The sequence below is a fragment of the Amblyraja radiata genome, chromosome 14 (genome assembly GCF_010909765.2).
Source record: "Amblyraja radiata isolate CabotCenter1 chromosome 14, sAmbRad1.1.pri, whole genome shotgun sequence".
In the NCBI taxonomy this organism is placed as follows: Eukaryota; Metazoa; Chordata; class Chondrichthyes; order Rajiformes; family Rajidae; genus Amblyraja; species Amblyraja radiata.
Genome location: NC_045969.1, coordinates 29,600,716 through 29,622,141, shown reverse-complemented (window position 1 = coordinate 29,622,141; position 21,426 = coordinate 29,600,716). Strand labels below are relative to the sequence as shown.

Genomic DNA, 21,426 nt, shown 5'->3' with positions numbered 1-21,426 from the left:
TTCATGTGACTATCAGTTCGTGATTTAATAATGCTCCTGCCCACAAACACAATGAATAGTTTAATTTAGTTGAGAAATACAGCGCAGAAACAGACCCTTCGGCCCATCGAGTCCGCGCCAACCAGCGATTCTACACACTAGGGTCAATTTACAATTTTTACCAAAACCAATTAACCTACAAGCCCGTACATCTTTGGAATGTGGGAGGAAACTGGAGCTCCTGGAGAAAACTCACGCGAACACAGGAAGAACTTACAAACTCCATACAGACAGCACCCAAAGTCAAAATCAAACCCAGGTCCCTGATGCTGTAAGGCAGTAACACAATAGCTGCGCCACCATGCCGCCATGATATAATCATTGAAACCATGGAAAATGTGTAATAGTGCTGACATTGCTCAGTGACCACTATTAGATTGTCTAATTTCATTCGTATTATGTAACCCCCAAATCTATTATAGCATTACCTGTTGCAAATACTGATTCACGGTGATGTGTGCCATTGTTGGCAGAATGGCAGTTCAGATACTGTTGAGGTAAAATGACAGATCACCTGAGGAGATATTCAAAACAAACAATCAATTGAAGAATCTGCTGTCACACTGATAGGAATGCCAAATATTATTCAGGTATGAAATACAAAGATTAAATAATATGCCTTCCTTTTATATACAAAAAATATCATACATAAAACATTTGTATTTCTGAGTTTTATATCTAATCACCAATATAACTGCAAAATATTGATTAAATAAATCTGTAGAACCTGAATTATGATATAAGAAAGAAAAGTGCTGAAAACACTTAAGTCAGGTAGCATTCGTGGGAGGAGAAACAGAGAACGATTCTGAGCTGAAGTGTCCCGGACCTGAAAAATTAACTTTCTCTTTCCACTTTGGTAGTTTTTCCAGCATTTTCTGTATTGATTCCAAGTTTATTGGACTAGAAGAGGCCAAGATTTGGAAACATGATTTCACCATAACGTGGCAGATAATTAATTTAAATTCAGTTAACAAATACATCTGGGATTAAAAAATGTCAAATAGTAACCAAACTACATGACCAGAATCACTAACATCACGTAGACTGTAGAACCACATGACCACGTTTAACTCCTATACAGGACTTTAAGATTTGTAAATGAAAGCAGAGTGTGCATGAGCTATGAAGTCATGATAAACCTTTATACTTGTTTAACCACAACTACAGTATTGTGTTCAATTATAGTCACTGAACTTTAGGAAAGATGAAGAGTCATTGTATGACTATAGAGGAGATTCACTAGCAGAATTCGAGAGTAAATGAATTTTCATTACATGGATAGGCTGGCGAAGTTTGGGATGGGATAAAGATTTCTGTTAGGCCTTAGACATAGCTGATACAGAAATTGTTCATAATGGCATAAGAACCAGAGCCATAATGAAAATGATTGCCAAAAGAAACAAATTTGTTATGAAAAATAACTTTTCACTTTTGTTCATGCAGCAGGTGGTACAATTTGAATCCAGTGCAAGGAGGAATAGTGGAGACCGATTCAATTGTGGCATTGCCACAGGAATTGGACAGAAACTCGAAAATAAATAATCTGCAGGAACATGGTGAGAGGGTAGATGAGTGAAACTTGCTGGATGTTTTTAAACTGAGCTTGATTGGCAAGTGGTTTCCTTTCCTGTTCTAACCCTCCTGTGATTGGAATTCCTGCTAAAACACATCACTGCCATACGTTGACAGCCAGTTTTAGTGTTTGACAACCTCCTGTAAAACAGCATCGGTTGCCTTACCATGCTACAAATATATGACTACAAGCTGTTGTTGTTTATACATACACATACTCAAGTTTATTATTACAGGTCCTCCCCAGGGAGCAAGTCCTTCCCAAGACCTGTTTGTAACCCAAGAGTCAGAAATGTTACTGCCCAACAATATACAGGTTGAACACCGATTTTCCAGCAATTGATGTTCCTCCCACCCTTATAATCCGGACAAAATTACGAGAGCCTACTGAAATTTCCAGAGCAGCCACAGCTGACATTGCGAGTGGCGAGCGCCCTTTCCAGTGTGTCCCTCCGACGTGACAGATTTAATTATGCTCTCAATATTCTCTCCTAACTGTTTCGCAAAGTTAATATAGTAAACCTTTGTTTTAACGACCCCATTATAATAGATGTCAGATACAGTGGACGGATCTGCCATCTCCCCGGCCATTTAGAGCCCTGGCTTCCGACACCACTGCTGACTCGCACGGTGCTCCAACAAGGCCTTCTGCACCCACCGAAAGGATACAAAGGAGGAGGTGACCCGAAGAAAGCTCTGTCCCCTGGGGCTACAACGTGAGCCGCATCAACAGCCATGTCACTGGAATGTGCAGCGAGTGAAGAAGGGCTCGCTGGTGCATCTTGCGAGTTGCGAGTCGGAAGCCGGAGCTCTAAACGGCCGGGGAGACAGTGGGAGCTGGGGATGGGTCGGCAGATCATTCTATTCACATTCAGTTTACATTTTATATTTGTTTTATTTAAGTTTCTGGCACTCCATCGTGCTTTAGAGACATAGGAGGAGTATCATTAGTGGGCCTGGGGTGTATTATCGTTTCATTATCAAGTGACCTCTGTTGATCCAAAAAAACAGATAATCCAGAAAGGCTATGGAACCGAGGGTGCTGGAAATCAGTGTTCAACCTGCATATTTAAATAGCCAAAGTTGAGGTTTAACTCAATCCATTAGATATTGGCACAAATCAAATTCCCACATATTAGGAGATGCCTGCAGCCCTGCATAGAAACATAGAAAATAGGTGCAGGAGTAGGCCATTCGGCCCTTCGAGCCTGCACCGCCATTCAATATGATCATGGCTGATCATCCAAGTCAGTATCCTGTACCTGCCTTCTCTCCATACCCCATGATCCCTTTAGCCACAAGGGCCACATCTAACTCCCTCTTAAATATAGCCAATGAACTGGCCTCAACTACCTTCTGCGGGAGAGAATTCCACAGGTTCACCATTCTCTGTGTGAAAAAAGTTTTCCTCATCTCGGTCCTAAAAGATTTCCCCTTTATGCTTAAACTGTGACCCCTTGTTCTGGACTTCCCCAACATCGGGAACAATCTTCCTGCATCTAGCCTGTCCAACCCCTTAAGAATTTTGTACGTTTCTATAAGATCCCCCCTCAATCTTCTAAATTCTAGCGAGTACAAACCGAGTCTATCCAGTCTTTTTTCATATGAAAGTCCTGACATCCCAGGAATCAGTCTGGTGAACCTTCTCTGTACTCCCTCTATGGCAAGAATGTCTTTCCTCAGATTAGGAGACCAAAACTGTACGCAATACTCCAGGTGTGGTCTCACCAAGACCCTGTACAACTGCAGTAGAACCTCCCTGCTCCTATACTCAAATCCTTTTGCTATGAATGCTAACATACCATTCGCCTTCTTCACTGCCTGCTGCACCTGCATGCCTACTTTTAATGACTGGTGTACCATGACACCCAGGTCTCGTTGCATCTCCCCCTTTCCTAATCGGCCACCATTCAGATAATAATCTACTTTCCTGTTTTTGCCACCAAAGTGGATAACCTCACATTTATCCACATTATACTGCATCTGCCATGCATTTGCCCACTCACCCAGCCTATCCAAGTCACCTTGCAGCCTCCTAGCATCCTCCTCACAGCTAACACTGCCCCCCAGCTTCGTGTCATCCGCAAACTTGGAGATGTTGCATTCAATTCCCTCGTCCAAATCATTAATATATATCGTAAATAGCTGGGGTCCCAGAACTGAGCCTTGCGGTACCCCACTAGTCACTGCCTGCCATTGTGAAAAGGACCCGTTTACTCCTACTCTTTGCTTCCTGTCTGCCAGCCAGTTCTCTATCCACATCAATACTGAACCCCCAATACCGTGTGCTTTAAGTTTGTATACTGATCTCTTATGTGGGACCTTGTCGAAAGCCTTCTGAAAGTCCAGATATAACACATCCACTGGTTCTCCCTTATCCACTCTACTATTTACATCCTCGAAAAATTCTATAAGATTCGTCAGACATGATTTACCCTTCATAAATCCATGCTGACTTTGTCCAATGATTTCACCACTTTCCAAATGTGCTGCTACCCCATTTTTAATAACTGATTCTAGCAGTTTCCCCACTACCGACGTTAGACTAACTGGTCTGTAATTCCCCGTTTTCTCTCTCCCTCCCTTTTTAAAAAGTGGTGTTACATTAGCTAACCTCCAATCCTCAGGAACTACTCCAGAATCTAAAGAGTTTTGAAAAATTATCACTAATGCATCCACTATTTCTGGGGCTACTTCCTCAAGTACTCTAGGATGCAGCCTATCTGGCCCTGGGGATTTATCGGCCTTTAATCCATTCAATTTACCTAACACCACTTCCCGGCTAACCTGGATTTCACTCAGTTCCTCCCTCATTTGACCCCCGGTCCCCTGCTATTTCCGGCAGATTATTTATGTCTTCCTTAGTGAAGACAGAACCAAAGTAGTTATTCAATTGGTCTGCCATGTCCTTGTTCCCCATGATCAATTCACCCGTTTCTGACTGCAAGGGACCTACATTTGTTTTAACTAATCTTTTTCTCTTCACATATCTATAAAAGCTTTTGCAGTCAGTTTTTATGTTCCCTGCCAGTTTTCTTTCATAATCTATTTTCCCTTTCCTAATTAAGCCCTTTGTCCTCCTCTGCTGGTCTCTGAATTTCTCCCAGTCCTCTGGTAGGCTGCTTTTTCTGGCTAATTTGTGCGCTTAATCTTTTGTTTTGATACTATCCCTGATTTCCCTTGTTATCCACGGATGCACTACCTTCCCTGATTTATTTTTTTGCCAAACTGGGATGAACAATTGTTGTAGTTCATCCATGCAGTCTTTAAATGCCTTCCAATGCATATCCACCGTCAACCCATTAAGAATCAATCGCCAGTCTATCTTGGCCAATTCACGTCTCATACCCTCAAAGTTAACTTTCTTTAAGTTCAGGACCCTTGTTTCTGAATTAACGATGTCACTCTCCATCCTAATGAAGAACTCAACCATATTATGGTCACTCTTGCCCAAGGGGCCCACGCACAACAAGACTGCTAACTAACCCTTCATCATTACTCAATACCCAGTCTAGAATAGCCTGCTCTCTCGTTGGTTCCTCTACATGTTGGTTTAGAAAACTATCCCGCATACATTCCAAGAAATCCTCTTCCTCAGCACCCTTGCCAATTTGATTCACCCAATCTATATGTAGATTGAAGTCACCCATTATAACTGTTTTACCTTTGTTGCACGCATTTCTAATTTCCTGTTTGATGCCATCCCCAACTCCACTACTACTGTTAGGTGGCCTGTACACAACTCCCACTAGCGTTTTCTGCCCCTTAGTGTTTCGCAGCTCTACCCATATCGATTCCATATCCTCAAAGCTAATGTCCTTCCTTTCTATTGCGTTAATCTGCTCTCTAACCAGCAACGCTACCCCACCTCCTTTCCCTTTCTGTCTATCCCTCCTGAATATTGAATATCCCTGGATGTTCAGCTCCCAGCCTTGGTCACCCTGGAGCCATGTCTCCGTGATCCCAACTATATCATAGTCGTTAATAGCTATCTGCACATTCAACTCATCCACCTTATTACGAATGCTCCTTGCATTGAGACACAAAGCCTTCAGGCTTGTTTTTACAACACTCTTACCCCTTATACTATTATGCTGAAAAGTGGCCCTTTTTGATTTTTGCCCTGGATTTGCCGGCCTGCCACTTTTACTTTTCACCTTGCTACCTATTGCAGTAGCCAGAAAATGCATCCAGCTAGTCTCCAACTCACTTGTTCATATGTATAGGCTGTACAAAAGCCAGGCATTCGTAACCTGGGTAGGGCTCTGCATTGTAAATTACACCTACCGTGGGTGAGAAAAGATGTTATTAGGCATAAAGTCATACATCACTGAAACTAGTCTTTCAGCCCATTGACCAAAGTCAATCACACACATCTATGTACTACATCTTATACTAAGCCAGTTTGTTTTCCCCCGCATTCCTATTAATTCACAACCTATACACACCATCCAATTTATCGACCAACGTGAACACCTTCTGGATGTGGGAGGGAAGCGAAGCCTCTGGGTGAAACCTACGTCACAGGAAGAACATGTAAACTCCACTCAGACCGGATTAAACCTGTGTCTCTGGAATTGTGAGGCAGCTACACTACTGTGCTCCCCCACAAGAAAATAAATTGCAGGAAAATTGGATTCCTGACTGACAGCATAGATTCAATGGACCAAATGTCACAAAGAAAATGAAATAGGAGCAACTGGCATTTAGCCAATGCCCAGATATTACCACCTCATGCCCGCTTTTCCTGATAAGCAATTTCTTCAAGCTTAACACCATAGGTACATTGGGTGAGGAAGCCCACAGGCGTATTGTGTAAACAAAAGCAATGTCATGACATCCATTTAAAACCCATCAACCATGGTGCTTCGCTGGAGGGTGTGTAGTCTGTATCAATGGTGCTGAAGTGGAGATGGGCGAGAGCTTCAAGTTCCTATGGTGTGAACATCACCAACAATTCGTCCTGGACTCACCACGTTCCTCAGAAGACTAAGAGTATTTGGCACATCTCCAACAACTCTTTCCAATAGAAAGAATTTTATCAAGATGCATCACAGCTCAGCAACAGCTCTACCAAAGACCACTAGAATTTGTAGAGAGGTGTGAATGTAGCCCAGTCCATCACACTAACCAGACTCTCCCTCATCTACACTTGGAAAAGTAGCCAACATCATAATTCACTCTGGGCATTCCCTCTTCTTCGAACAGCAGATATGAAAGCTCTAAAGTGCGTACCAGCCGATTCAGGAACATCTTCTTGCCCGCAGTTATCAGACTTCAGAACGGTCCTCCCATAAGCTAGAGCATAGACCCCCATCTCTAAACCGACCTCATTGTAATCCTTGCACTTGTTTTTAATCTATACTTCCTCTGAAACTGCAAAATATTTTCTGCAAACTATTCTCTGTGCACAACCTGTTGTACTTGTGTAGGAAGGAACTGCTGATGGTGGTTTACACCGAAGATAGATACAAAAAGCTGGAGTAACTCAGCGAGTCAGACAGCATCTCTAGGGAAAAGGAATGGGTGACGTTTCGGGTCGAGACCTTTCTTCAGAAGGGTCCCGCCGACCTAAATGCCACCTATTCCTTTTCTCCAGAGATGCTGCCGAACCCGCAGTTACTCCAGCTTTTTTTGTGTCTACCTTCTGCTGTACTTGTGTATGGTTTGTCTGCATAACATACAAAACAAAGTTTCTCACCACATCTCACTTGACAATAATAAACCTAAGCCAACGTCAGTGCATACCTGCCACTCAGAGAGGACCGCGGTGCTCCGGCGGCAGCCTAAGCGCTTCACCCGGGACCCACCAGCAGACTGCAGCCGAGGCCTCGGGCTCTTCGCCGCCCTCCGCTCCCTGTCGCCTCCCCTCTGCTCCTCGCTCCTCTCTCTGCTCCTCGCTTCTCTCTCTGCGCTCCCCTCTCTGCTCCTCGCTCCCTCTCTCTGCTCCCCTCTCCTCTCTTCCTCTTCCCCTCTCCTCTCTTCCTCTCTTCCCCTCTCAGCTCTTCTCTCTCCCCTCTCAGCTCCTCTCTGCTCCCCTCTCTGCTCCCCGCTCCTCTCCACTTGTCACCGCCGCTCTCTCCTCCTCCTCCTCCTCGCCGCCACTCTCCGCTCAGGGCAAACGGAAGCGCAGCGCCCCAGGGTGAGAGGTCAGGGGTGCGGTTGTTTACTTCCGGCGGGCTGTTGGCTCCTCACCGCGTCTGTGCAGCGGGGCGACCCGGGGAAGAGGAGGCGCAGGTGGAGGCGGAGGTTGCGGCCGGCAGGGCAAGGCAAGGCAAGGCAGGGCAGGGCAGCCATCGCAAGGAGCGGTGCGATCGCTGGCTTGGTGAGGTCGGGCCTGCAGCGCGGCCCCGGCGCAGCCGCCGTTGATGCTGCGGCCGTCGGCGCCCTGCGACAGCTCGCCGGACGAGGAGCGGCGCGCCGATGTCAGTGGCCGCGGACACCCCAAAAAGAGAGTGCGGATCGCCGAGCCCGAGCAGGCGGTGGCTAAAGCGGCCTCGGCGCAGCTGCTCGTCCTGGCCGAGGCCGGCCAGGGCAGGAAACGTGTGCGGCCGGCACAGGCCCAGGCCCAGGTCGAGGGGGACATGGCGGACGACGGGCAGCGGAAGGCCAACTTTTCGGCGCTGCTCGGTCACACCAACGGGCTGAGCCGTGCCGGCGGCAAACCCGCCGCATCCAGGAAGCTACTCATCAAGAACTTTAAAGGTGGATGCCTCCCCTCCTTCCTTTCCCCATGCCATTCCCCATCCTCATCCCCACTCCATCCCCCTCACTATCTCCCAATTCCAGAATTTTGGCTGTAATTTTTAAATATTTTTGCTCTGCAGCAAAGGATACACTTGTCTGCTTTAATGAACAGAATGTGATTCCTGGTTGTCTTCCAACAGATAAACCTAAATTGCCAGATAACTACACTCGGGACACATGGCAGAAGCTCCATGAAGCAGTTGGGACAATTCAGAACAGCACATCAATAAAATACAACTTAGAGGAACTTTATCAGGTAACATACCACATTGCTGCTATTGAGTTTATTCATAGAAACAAGGAACTGCAGGTGCTGGTTTATAGAAAAAGAAACATAGTGCTGGAATAACCCAATGAGTCAGGCAGCACCTCTGGAGAACATGGAGAGGTGACGCTTCTGGTGGTGACCTCTGTTGAGATAATGGGGCTCACTTTGCTGCTTTAAGGAATTGAATATAAATCCTGGTCATCTTTCAACAAATAAATTAAAATTGCCTCTAGCCTGACCCGAAACATCACCAATCCTTGTTCTCCATTAAGTTTGTTCGCCTGTACAATATCTCAGATAAGGTAAAAGGAATAGAATAAACTAAAATGCTAACCTTTATGCTAGCCTTTATAAATCAGAGCATTGAGTATAGAAGCTGGGATGTAATGTTAAAATTGTACAAGGCATTGGTGAGACCAAATCTGGAGTATGGTGTACAATTTTGGTCGCCCAATTATAGGAAGGATGTCAACAAAATAGAGAGAGTACAGAAGAGATTTACTAGAATGTTGCCTGGGTTTCAACAACTAAGTTACAGAGATAGGTTGAATAAGTTAGGTCTTTATTTTCTGGAGCGCAGAAGGTTAAGGGGGGTCTTGATAGAGGTCTTTAAAATGATGAGAGGGATAGACAGAGTTGATGCGATCAAGCTTTTCCCTTTGAGAATAGGGAAGATTCAAACAAGAGGACATGACTTCAGAATTAAGGGACAGAAGTTTAGGGGTAACATGAGGGGGAACTTCTTTACTCAGAGAGTGGTAGCGGTGTGGAATGAGCTTCCAGTGGAAGTGGTGGCGGCAGGTTCGTTGGTATCATTTAAGAATAAATTGGATAGGCATATGGATGAGAAGGGAATGGAGGGTTATGGTATGAGTGCAGGCAGGTGGGACTAAGGGAAAAAAATTGTTCGGCACGGACTTGTAGGGCCGAGATGGCCTGTTTCCGTGCTGTAATTGTTATATGGTTATTGTTATATGGTTAAAACAAAAATCATTTTATTCATAATTTTACTTAACAGATGCGAAGAAAACCAGAGATATTCCAAATAAATAAAGACCAGCGAGTTAAATGTCAATGGGTTATTAATTTATTAAATGTCAATGGAAGTTATTAATTTATACCTAGAAAGGCAGAGCTTAATCAAAGACTCTCTTGGGATAAATCTTGTCTGACTAATGCGATTGAATTTTTTCAAGAGATAATAAAGTGTGTTGATGTGGACATCATGATCGCAGTGGTCTATACAACTTCAATAAATCCTTTGTTAAAGCCTCACGGAGGCTGGTCCAAAACGTTGGAACCCATTGACATGTTTACCAATTGGATACAGAATTATCTAGGTGATAAGAGGCAAAGGGTGATGGTTCTGTGATTGGAAGCCTGTGCCCTGAGATGTACCAGAGGGGTCAGTGCAACAACAGTTCTTGCTTATAACGTACATTAATGCTTTTGGGTCAATGTAAGTGATATAAGTGCTCAGCGACACAAAAATTGTTGGTGCTGTTGATGAAGTGGGTGGTATTAAGCTGCAGAATGATTTTGATCAGACTGGTGGCCCAAGCAATAGCAGGTGATATTTTATCCTGGTAAATGTGACGTAATGTATTTTAGGCAGATTACTAATATGCGGTCATACAAAATGAATGGTAGGGCCTTTGGAAATATTGAGGAACAGAGGGACCTTGATATATATCAACAAGTCGTCAAATCTTAGGGATTTATTGGCTTCCATTAATTTCCCAATGCTTTATTTTGCAAATGCAAAATACGTCCTATCATTTTCTAATCCACTACTGACCTGCAGCTCTTCATTATTTCTGAGAGGATTTCTGTATCTTCTATAAAGACTGAAATATTTGTTTCATTTTTTTGACATTTCTGTAAACCCCAATATTTATCCTAAGTGTGTGATAATGAAACACGTGGAAAATAATATGAGGATTAGGCAGTATAAATCTGTTTGACAAACATGCTGGAATTTCTTTTCTCCCATCTGTCTGTATGGAAGATTGGTTCTGTTTTTCTCAAGCTCATATTCGACTTTCCCTTTTCTTTGAATGCCTTGGACCTTTACTGAATTGTGAAATGTTTGCAATCTATGGGTATGCTGTGTTCATTGACTACATCCTGAGCCCTTTCATTTTATCTAACACTATCAAGGCTGGGCCACTTACTCAGGATTTGTTTTTGCCTCAAGCGGTTATATATTTCTTGAATCTATAGACAATACACACAATGCAGGTGGAACTAAGCAGGTCAAGCATTATCTGGGGAGGGAAAGAACAGGCAATGTTTCAGGTCTGGACCCTTCCTCTGAATTGAAACCATGTATTGACTGTATGAAAGTTAAATTTAGTTTAGTACAGAGATACAGCGCGGAAACAGGCCCTTCGGCCCACCGGGTCCACGCTGATCAGCGATCCCCGCACATTAACACTATCCTACACCCACTAGGGACAATTTTTACCTTTACCAAGCCAATTAACCTACATACCACTGAAGATCTCAGAGAAAACCCACGCAGGTCATGGGGAGAATGTACAAACTCCGTACAGACAGCACCCGGTCGGGATCGAATCCAGATCTCCGGCGCTGCATTCGCTGTAAGGCAGCAACTCTACCGCTGTGCCACCGTGCTGGCTGTTGCAATTTAATTCAGTTTTACTTCAAATTTCAGTTGAACCTTTGGTTCATGCCTCCAAAGTCTGCATTATTTTGATTCAAGAAGCTGGTTTCAGATTGAATTAAATCACTTTCAAACCTTGGATAAAATTATATTATATTATGACTATGGTCTCCTTAAGACACTTGGCTACCGTATCATCAATTAACTTTAAAAAAAAATCCACAATACCTCATGCCTGTTCCCTTGCTGATTTTTCCGCCTACTGATCTTGAAAATACCCATACATACTCTACCAAGGTTGGGCCTTCACATTCAAGTTATTGATGTATATCACATTCATTAATGTAATGTCCATTATATAGATTAATGACCTGGATGTGAATGTGGCAGATTTTGAAATTTGCAGATAATATGAAAATTGGTAGGTGTCATTGATACTGAGGAAGATAGTTTTACACTACAGAAGAACATTAAATCAACAGGTAATTTGGGCAAAATAATGACAGATGGAATTTAATCGTAAGTGTGAGGGGGATGTTCAAATAAGTCTTGGACACCATGAACGATACAGTCCTAAGGAGTATTGAGAAATATCTTGAACTTTGACGTCCAAAGATTCCGAAAGGTGCTGTCCCACTGTACGAGCTAATTCAAGAGTTCTCCCGAGTAAAAAAAAAATCAAACTTGTGGTAAGCACGTAGAATGTACGTAGTGGGTACGTCGGAGCTTGGGACGTCTCTTAAGAGGCTCGAAACGCTAACGGCAGGTACTCTGGAAACGCGGTAAGCTCGGGAAGACTCGTGAAGATTTTTCAACATGTTGAAAAATGTCCACCAGAGCCCCGAGTACCTACGAGCGGCTATTACCCTAATTCTCCGAATTCGAATCAGGGGAAACTCTTGAATTAGCTCGTACAGTGGGACAGCCCCTTAAAGGTGGTAACACAGGTCGATAGCACGGTGATTTATTTTCCTGGACATGGGGTTGAAGAACAAGGAGGTTTTGGTACAACTTTATACAACATTGGTTAGACTGCAGCTGGAATATTATATGTTGTTCTGATCACCACACTTTAGGAAGTACATCATTGCATTGGAGTGGGTGCAGAGGAGATTCACAAGTAGATTGCCTGGATGGAATATTTAAGTTACAGTGGTTAGGCTAGGTTTGTTTTCTTTGGAGTAGTGGAAGTTGATGAGGACCTGGAAGTGGTGTACAAAACTGAGAGGCATAGATAGGGTAGATATGGAATGTGTTCTTTTGAGCCTCCCAACCCTTCCAAATTCTTCCACTGCTCCCCTTGGCTGTGCATTTCCAGACATAACCATTGACTTGGTAAACAAAAATATTTCCTTGTGTCACTTTAGTTCCTTTACAAATCAACTTAATTTTATATCCAGTAACACAATAGGTGCAGGAGTAGGCCATTCAGCCCTTTGAGCCAGCACCGCCATTCAATGTGATCATGGCTGATCATCCACAATCAGTACCCCGTGCCTGCCTTCTCCCCATATCCCCTGACTCCGCTATCTTTAAGAGCCCTATCGAGCTCTCTCTTGAAAGTATTCAGAGAACTGGCTTCTACCACCCTCTGAGGCAGAGAATTCCACAGACTCACAACTCTGTGTGAAAAGATGTTTCCTCATCTCCGTTCTAAATGGCTTACCCCTTATTGTTAAACGGTGGCCCCTGGTTCTGGATCCCCCAACATCGGAAACATGTTTCCTGCCTCTAGCGTGTCCAAACCCTTAATAATCATATGTTTCAATGAGATTCCCTCTCATCCTTCCAAATTCCACAGTATATAAGCCCAGCCACTCCATTCTCTCAGCATATGACAGTCCCGCCATCACGGGAATTAACCTTGTGAACCTACGCTACACTCCCGGAATAGCAAGAATGTCCTTCCTCAAATTGAGACCAAAACTGCACACAATACTCCAGGTGTAGTCTCACTAGGGCCTTGTACAACTGCAGGAGGACCTCTTTGCTCCTATACTCAACTCCTCTTGTTATGAAGGCCAACATGCCATTCGCTTTCTTCACTGCCTGCTGTACTTGCATGCTTACTTTCATTGACTGATGAACAAGGACCCCCAGATCCCGTTGTATTTCCCCTTTTCCCAACGACACCATTTAGATAATAATCTACCTTCCTGTTTTTCCTGCCAAAGTGGATAACCTCACATTTATCCACATTAAACTGCATCTGCCCACTCACCCAACTTGTCCAAGTCACCCTGCATTCTGATAGCATCCTCCTCACAGTTCACACTGCCACCCAGCTTTGTGTCATCTTTAAATTTGCTAATGTTACTTTGAATCCCTTCATCTAAATCATTGATGTATATTGTAAATAGCTGCGGTCCCAGCACCGAGCCTTGCGGTACCCCACTAGTCACTGCCTGCCATTCTGAAAGGGACCCGTTGATCCCTACTCTTTGTTTCCTGTCTGCCAATCAATTTTCTATCCATGTCAACACTCTACCCCCAATACCATGTGCCCTAATTTTGTCCACTAATCTCCTATGTTGGACCTTATCAAATGCTTTCTGAAAGTCCAGGTGCACTACATCCACTGGCTCACCCATGTCCATTTTCCTAGTTACATCATCAAAAAATTCCAGAAGATTAGTCAAGCATGATTTCCCCTTCGTAAATCCATGCTGACTCGGACCGATCCTGTTACTGCTATCCAAATGTGCCGCTATTTCATCTTTTATGATTGACTCCAGCATCTTCCCCACCACCGATGTCAGGCAAACTGGTCCATAATTCCCTGTTTTCTCTCTGCCGCCTTTCTTAAAAAGTGGGATAACATTAGCTAACCTCCAATCCACAGGTACTGATCCTGAATCTATAGAAAATTGGAAAATGATCACCAATGCATCCATCTAGAGCCACTTCCTTAAGTACCTTGGGATGCAGACCATCAGGCCCTGGGGATTTATCAGCCTTCAGTCCCATCAGTCTACCCAACACCATTTCCTGCCTAAAGTGGATTTCCTTCAGTTCCTCCGTCACCCAGATCCTCTGGTCACTAGTTCATCAGGAAGATTGTTTGTGTCCTCCTTAGTGAAGACTGATCCAAAGCACTTGTTCAACTCATCTGCCATTTCCTTGTTCTCCATAATAAATTCACCTTTTTCCAGTCTTCAAGGGTCCAACTTTGGTCTTAACTAATTTTTTCCTCTTCACATACCTAAAGAAGCTTTTACTATCTTCCTTTATATTCTTGGCAAGGTTACCTTCGTACCTCATCTTTTCTCCCCGTATTGCCTTTTTAGTTATCTTCTGTTGCTCTTTAAATGTTACCCAATCCTCTGGCTTCCAGCTCATCTTTGCTATGTTGTACTTCTCTTTTATTTTTATACTGTCCCTGAGTTCCCTTGTCAGCCACGGTCACCCCTTACTCCCGTTGGAATCTTTCTTCCTCTTTGGAATGAACTGATCCTACACCTTCTGTATTATTCCCAGAAATACCTGCCAATTCTTAATCTTTCTGCAAAGGAAAAAAAAATCTCTATTTCATCTGTCCATACACTTCATGATGTTTGAGGACCACTGTCAATTTTTCTCATAGGAGCTTCTGATCCAGGGAGAATGGCCCAGTTTGTCCAGTCTAGCCACACAAACTAAATTTCATGATTGCTGGAATCATTTTAATAAATTTCTATTGCGCAATGCGTGTTTGTGTCTTTGCAAAAGTATGACACCTTGAACTGAGCACAATACTTTAGCTGCTGAACAATCAATTATTGCTGCTAATAGCAAGGTTGTAGAACATGCCCAGCAAACCAAGCTATCCTCATGAAAAGTGGACAAACTGAGCCACAACTCATCACATAGCCAAACACAATGTGTTTTGAAATATAATTAATCCATTTAATATCAGCCTATCTATTTCCTTTGTTCTAATCACTTCCCCACCTTCCCGAGTACTGACAGGTAATTTGTTTTCTCACATTCCCATTTCTGACGAAGAGTCTCAGATCATTAACATATAATTCAGCTGTTTATATTTCAGATTTCCAGCATGTGCAGTTTTCTTTTGATTTTCTCCCGAGAAGCTTCCTTATGGAAGCAGACATTCATGTCCCCTAGTGATATCAGAACCTCATCTATTCACTTTGGTTGCTTAAACCTTTGAATTTTCATCTAAAATCCATTAATGTCAAAGTTTTGAAATTTTGGGGTGAATCCACCTTCAGCTTTCCATTGAAAGCATTGATACAGATTTCCAACTGCATGTTCTATTAATTCCCTTAAACCCTCACAACTTGACCAAATCTACCGGGCTGGATCAGAAATATCCATATCTACCGGGCTGGATCAGAAATATCCATGAACACTGTGGGAAATTAGAGAGGAAATTGTGGGAGCCCTGGCTGAAATTAACCAGTTGCCAATAAATACTGGAGAGGCTCACAAAGGGTGGTGGATGAATGGAACAAGCTGCCAGAGGAGGTAGCTGTGGCAGGGACTATTGCAACATTTAAGAAGCAGTTAGACAGGTACATGGATAGGACAGGTTTGGAGGAATATGGACCAAACACTGGCAGGTGGGACTAGTGCAGCTGGGACATGTTGGCCAGTGTGGGCAAGTTGGACTGAAGGGTCTGTTTCCACACTGTATCACTCTATGACTCTAGGTGCCGGAAGACTGGAGGGTGGCTAATGTGGTGCCTCTATTCAAGAAAGGCTGCAGGGAAAGGGTATTGAACTACACACCAGTGACCTTAACAGCTGTAGTCAGAAAGTTACTGTAGAGTATTCTGAAGGATAGGATATGCATGCATTTAGATGGACAAGGGCTGGTCATCATGGTATTGTTCATGGGAGGTCGTGTTGTGAAGAAAAGTGTATTTTGAAGATATGACCGAAAAGGTTGATGAGGGCTGTAGATGTGTACAGTGCATTTAGACCCCTTCACTTTTTCCACATTTTGCTACGTTACAGCCTTATTCTAAAATTGATTAAATTCATTTATTTATCATCAATCTGCACACAATGCCCCATAATAAAAAAGCAAAAACAGGTGTTTAGAAATTTTTGCTAAGTAATTAAAAATAAATAACCTAAATATCACATTTACATAAGTATTCAGACCCTGTTCCTCAGTATTTTGTTGAGGCACCTTTGGCAGCAATTACAGCCTCAAGTCTTCTTGAGTATGATGCTATAAGTTTTGCACACCTGTATTTGGGTAATTTCTCCCGTTCACTGCGGATCCTTTCAAGCTCTGTCAGGTTGGATGGGGAGCGTCGATGCACAGCTATTTTCAGGTCCATCCAGAGATGTTTGATCGGGTTCAAGTCCAGGCTCTGGCTGGGCCACTCAAGGACATTCAGACTGGTCACAAAGCCATTCCTGCCTTGTCTTGGTTGCGTGCTTAGGGTTGTTGTCCTGTTGGAAGGTGAACCTCCGCCCCAGTCTGAGGTCTAAAACGCTCTGGAGCAGGTTTTCATCAAGGATCTCTCTACTTTGCTTCGTTCATCTTTCCCTCGATCCGGACTAGTTTCCCAGTTCTTGCCGCTGTTAAACATCCCCACAGCATGATGCTGCCACCACCATGCTTCACCGTGATGAGTGGTGCCTGGTTTCCTCCAGACATGACATTTGGCATTCAGGCCAAAGAGTTCAATCTTGGTTTCATCAGACCAGAGAATCTTGTTTCTCATGATCTGAGAGTCCTTTAGGTGCCTTTTGGCAAACTCCAAGTGGGCTGTCATGTGCCTTTTACTGAGGAGTGGCTTCCGTCTGGCCACTCTACCATCGAGGCATGATTGGTGGAGTGCTGCAGATATAGTTGTCCTTCTGGAAGGTTCTCCCATCTCCACAGGGGAACTCTGGAGCTCTGTCAGAGTGACCATCGGGTTCTTGGTCACCTCCCTGACCAAGGCCCTTCTCCCCCGATTGCTCAGTTTGGCTGGGCGGCCAGCTCTATAAAGAGTCCTGGTGGTTCCAAAGTTCTTCCATTTAAGAATGACGGAGACCACTGTGTTCTTCGGGACCTGCAATGCTGCAGAAATTGTTTTATGACACAATCCTGTCTCGGAGGTCTACAGACAATTCCTTCATCTTTATGGCTTGGTTTTTGCTCTGACATGCACTGTGAACTGTGGGACCTTATATAGACAGGTGTGTGCCTTTCCAAATCATGTCCAATCAATTTAATTTACCACTGGTGGACTCCAATCAAGTTGCAGAAACATCTCAAGGATAATCAGTGGAAACAGGATGAACCTAAGCTCAATTTTGAGTGTCATAGCAAAGGGTCTAAATACTTACGTAAATGCTATATTTCAGTTATATATTTTTAATTACTTTGCAAAATGTTCTAAACATCTGTTTTCGCTTCTTCATTCTGGAGTATTGTATATAGATTGATGGTAAAAAAAATGATTTTAATCAATTTTTTAAAATGGCTGTAACGTAACAAAATGTGGAAAAAGTGAAGGGGTCTGAATACTTTCCGAATGCACTATATGGATTTCAGCAAAGCATTCGACAAGGTTCCACAGACTAGGCTGCAGTGGATGGTTAGATCACTTGGATCTGGGGAAAGAAAATGGAATGGATAGAAAGTTGGCTCTATGGAAGGAAGTAGGTTGATGGTGGAAAGTTATTTTTCAGATTGGAGGTCTAAGACTACTGGTGTGCCTCAGGGCTAGGAGCTGTGCCCATTACCAAAGATTATAGAGCAGAGCAAGATGCGCCACTCTGTGATAAAAAGCGTAGTATGACATGACGCCATTTTATTGAGCAGCAATTTACAATAATATTAATAAAATTGACAATAAATTAACTAAATATGTGAAGTGATCGATTATATATAACACACTTTTCCCTACAACACTGATTACACCAAAGATGATAGAGCGGATCAATCTTTGGAACGGATTACATCAAAGATACTAGAGGAGCATTGCCCGCTGCCTCGGGAGCGCCGACCGCGGGCAGACGCTTGAGGCTCTCCCGCCGACCGCCTTCATCTGGTATCGGGGGGACCGAGAATCAGTCCTGGATCAACTCAGGAGTGCAGGAAACGTCCTCTTTCCCCCAAAGATACTAGAGGAGCCTCTAATATCTTTGCTTTTCCCTGCGACCTGATGTAAGAGCAGATTGTATAACTGTGGAGTCCGTCCCCGCTACCAAAGATGTCGCGTTTGGCATAAACAAATGGCGGCCGTGACGTTCCGTTACGTACTACACGTCAGCCCATTGGATTTTGGAGGAGTGGTCTATCTTGCTCTGCTCTATAATCTTTGCCCATTACTGTTTGTCATCTATATCAATGATTTGGATGAAAATGTACATGACAAGATTAGCAAATTTACAGATGATACAAAAGTGAGTGGTAATGCAGATCGCGAAGTTGTTTGTCAAAAATTGCAGCAGGATTTTGATCGGTTGGCCAGGTGGGCTGAGGAATGGTTGATGCAATTTAATACAGAGATATGAGAGGTGTTGCATTTTGGAAAGTCTAACCTAGGGAGGACCTACACAGTGAATGGTATGGCTCTGGGAAGTGTTGTAGAGCAGAGGGATCTCGGAGTGCAGGTACATAGCAGAGGTTGCGAAGCGTTTTTGAAAGTGGGGGGGCTGAGCGATCACTGATCACTGGCCTTGGGGGTACCCGGCAAGGGAGTGGAGCGACCAAGTGGGGGGTGGGGGGGGGGGGGGGGTGTAGGGACTTTTTGAAAGTTTATGTGTTGAAATCGTGTTTTAGTGCATTGTAGAAGTATGATTTCAATGTTTTTTGTTTGAAGTATTTTGAGATAATGTAGGGCCTACATGAGATAGGAGCAGGTGATTATTATTTTTATTATTGCTCGACCTCCAAAATATGGGAGGTAATAATACAAGCCATATCGCCCACCTCAAAAAGTGGGGGGATATATCCCCCATCTAAATGCACTGAGTCTCTTGCCCAGAGTAGGTGAATCGAGGACCAGAGGACAGATTTAAGGTGAAGGGGAAAAGATTTCATAGGAATCTGAGGGGTAATTGTTTCCACACAAAGGGTGGTGGGTGTTTGGAACAAGCTGCCAGAGGAGGTAGTTGAGGCAGGGACTATCCCAACATTTAAGAAACAGTTAGACTGATACATGGATGGGACAGTTTGTCCTCATCTTAGTACTAAATGGCCTACCCCTTATTCTTAAACTGTGACCCCTGTTTGTGGACTCCCCCAACATCGGGAATTTTTTTTCTGCAGTTACAGTATGGTTACACTCCCTCCCCCCGGTTCCGCGGCCCATTCATAGTTCCTTAAAGATGACATCGCAGGTAGATAGGATGGTCAAAAAAGGCTTTTGGCATGTTGGCCTTCATCAGTCAGAGTATTGAGCATAGAAATTGGGAGGTCATGTTGCAGTTATATAAGATGTTGGTGAGGCTGCATTTAGAGTATTGTGTTCAGTTCTGGGCACTATGTTATAGCAAAGATGTCAATTTGGAAAGAGTGCAGAGAAGATTTACAAGGCTGTTGCCAGGACATGAGGGACTGATCTACAGGGAAAGGTTGAGCAGGCTGGGACTCTATTCCCTGGCATGCAGGAGGATGGGGGCTGATTTTTATACATAGAGATGTATAAAAAAATGGGAGGAATAGATCAGTTAGATGCACAGAATCTCTTGCCCAGAGCAGGGAAATCGAGAACCAGCCATGTCGAAGTAATGACCAAGAAAGCACACAATGCCTTTACTTCTTTAGAAGGCTTAAGATGTTTGGCATGTTCCCAACAAACCTCATCAACCTCTACAGTTGTGCTGTAGCAAACATTTTATTGGGATGCATCACATGCTGGTTTGGGGACACCTTCAAGACCGCAAGAAATTGCACAAACCATGATTGACTTGGCCACTCAAGAATTTACAATTTTTTAGCTTTGAAAAACTCCTTTGTTGCTTTAGCATTATGTTTGGGATCATTGGCTTGCTGTAGAATGAACTGCCGGCCAATGAGTTTTGAGGGATTTGTTTGAACTTGAGCAGATAGTATGTGTCTATACAGTTCAGATGCTGCTACCATCAACAGTTGTATTATCAATGAAGATAAGTGAGCCAGTACCTTCAGCAGCAATAGATGCCCAGGCCATAACACCCCCACAGATAAGGTTTGGATCTTGGGCAGTTCCTTCTCTCCTCACTTTGCTCTGGCCATCACTCTGATATAAGTTAATCTTTGTCTCATCTGTCTACAAGACCTTTTTCCAGAACTGTGTTTACTCTTTTAAGTATTCATTGGCAAACTGTAACCTGGCCATCATATTTTTGCGGCTAACCAATGGTTTGCATCTTGCAGTGTAGCCTCTGTATTTCTATTCACGAGGTCTTCTGCGGACAGTGGTCATTGACAAATTCAGACCTGACTCCTGAAGAGTGTTTCTGATCTGTCGGGCAGCTGTTTGGGGATTTTTTTTAATTATAGAGCGAATTCTTCTGTCATCAGCTGTGGAGGTCTTCCTTGGCCTGCCAGTCCCTTTGCGATTAGTAAGCTCACCAGTGCTCTCTTTCTTCTTAATGATGTTCCAAACAGTTGATTTTGGTAAACCTAAGGTCTCTAACAGTTCTATTCTTGTTTCTCAGTCTCATCATGACTTCTTTGACTTTCATTGGCACAACTTTGGTCCTCATGTTGATAAACAGCAATAAAGGTTTCCAAAGGTGATGGAAAGACTGGAGGAAAGACTAGGTACTGAGAGCTCTCTTATACCTGCATTAAGGAGGCATTTAAACACACCTGAACGATTGCAAACACCTGTGAAGCCATGTGTCCCAAAGATGAAATGGGGGGACTATGTATAAACACAGCTGTAATGTCTACATGGTGAAACCAAAATGTATAAAAACACTCTTATGGAGGGCACTGTATACTCAATGCCTTGACTGATGAAGGGCAATGTACTGAAAGTCTTCTTGACCACTGTATCTGTAGCATGCAGTATCTTATCCAATGCCTTGCTGAAGTCCATATATGCAACCTCTGACTTTTCCCATGTCAAGCTTTTTGGTAACTTCAAAAAACTCAATCTGATTCACAATAGACACCCATCTCCCACATCCTAAACCAAGCTAGACAAAAATGCTGGAGAAACTCAGCGAGTGAGGCTATGGAGCGAAGGAATAGGTTATGTTTTGGGTCAAGACCCTTCTTCAGACTGAT

General features: G+C 43.6%; 2 protein-coding genes across 5 annotated transcripts in view; one reads left to right on the top strand and one right to left on the bottom strand.

Moving 5' to 3' along the window:
- pcid2 (PCI domain containing 2) overlaps positions 1 to 7,520 on the bottom strand; it is a 28,577-nt gene extending 21,057 nt beyond the window's left edge. The window contains exons 1-3 of one of the 3 annotated variants that reach the window (XM_033032962.1): positions 7,363 to 7,520; positions 5,825 to 5,897; positions 468 to 553 (exon numbers count right to left, since the gene is read on the bottom strand). In XM_033032962.1, coding sequence (XP_032888853.1) covers positions 468 to 503 — 36 coding nt within the window. In that variant the 5' untranslated portion in view covers positions 504 to 553; positions 5,825 to 5,897; positions 7,363 to 7,520. The remainder of the gene's footprint in view (positions 1 to 467; positions 554 to 5,824; positions 5,898 to 7,362) is intronic. The other 2 variants (XM_033032961.1, XM_033032963.1) reach the window with 2 other exon arrangements.
- Positions 7,521 to 7,768: 248 nt separating this feature from the next.
- The window catches only part of cul4a (cullin 4A), a 53,860-nt gene continuing 40,202 nt past the window's right edge, over positions 7,769 to 21,426 (top strand). The window contains exons 1-2 of one of the 2 annotated variants that reach the window (XM_033032958.1): positions 7,769 to 8,319; positions 8,502 to 8,617. In XM_033032958.1, the coding sequence (XP_032888849.1) occupies positions 7,983 to 8,319; positions 8,502 to 8,617 (453 nt within the window). In that variant the 5' untranslated portion in view covers positions 7,769 to 7,982. The remainder of the gene's footprint in view (positions 8,320 to 8,501; positions 8,618 to 21,426) is intronic. The other variant, XM_033032959.1, reaches the window with a different exon arrangement.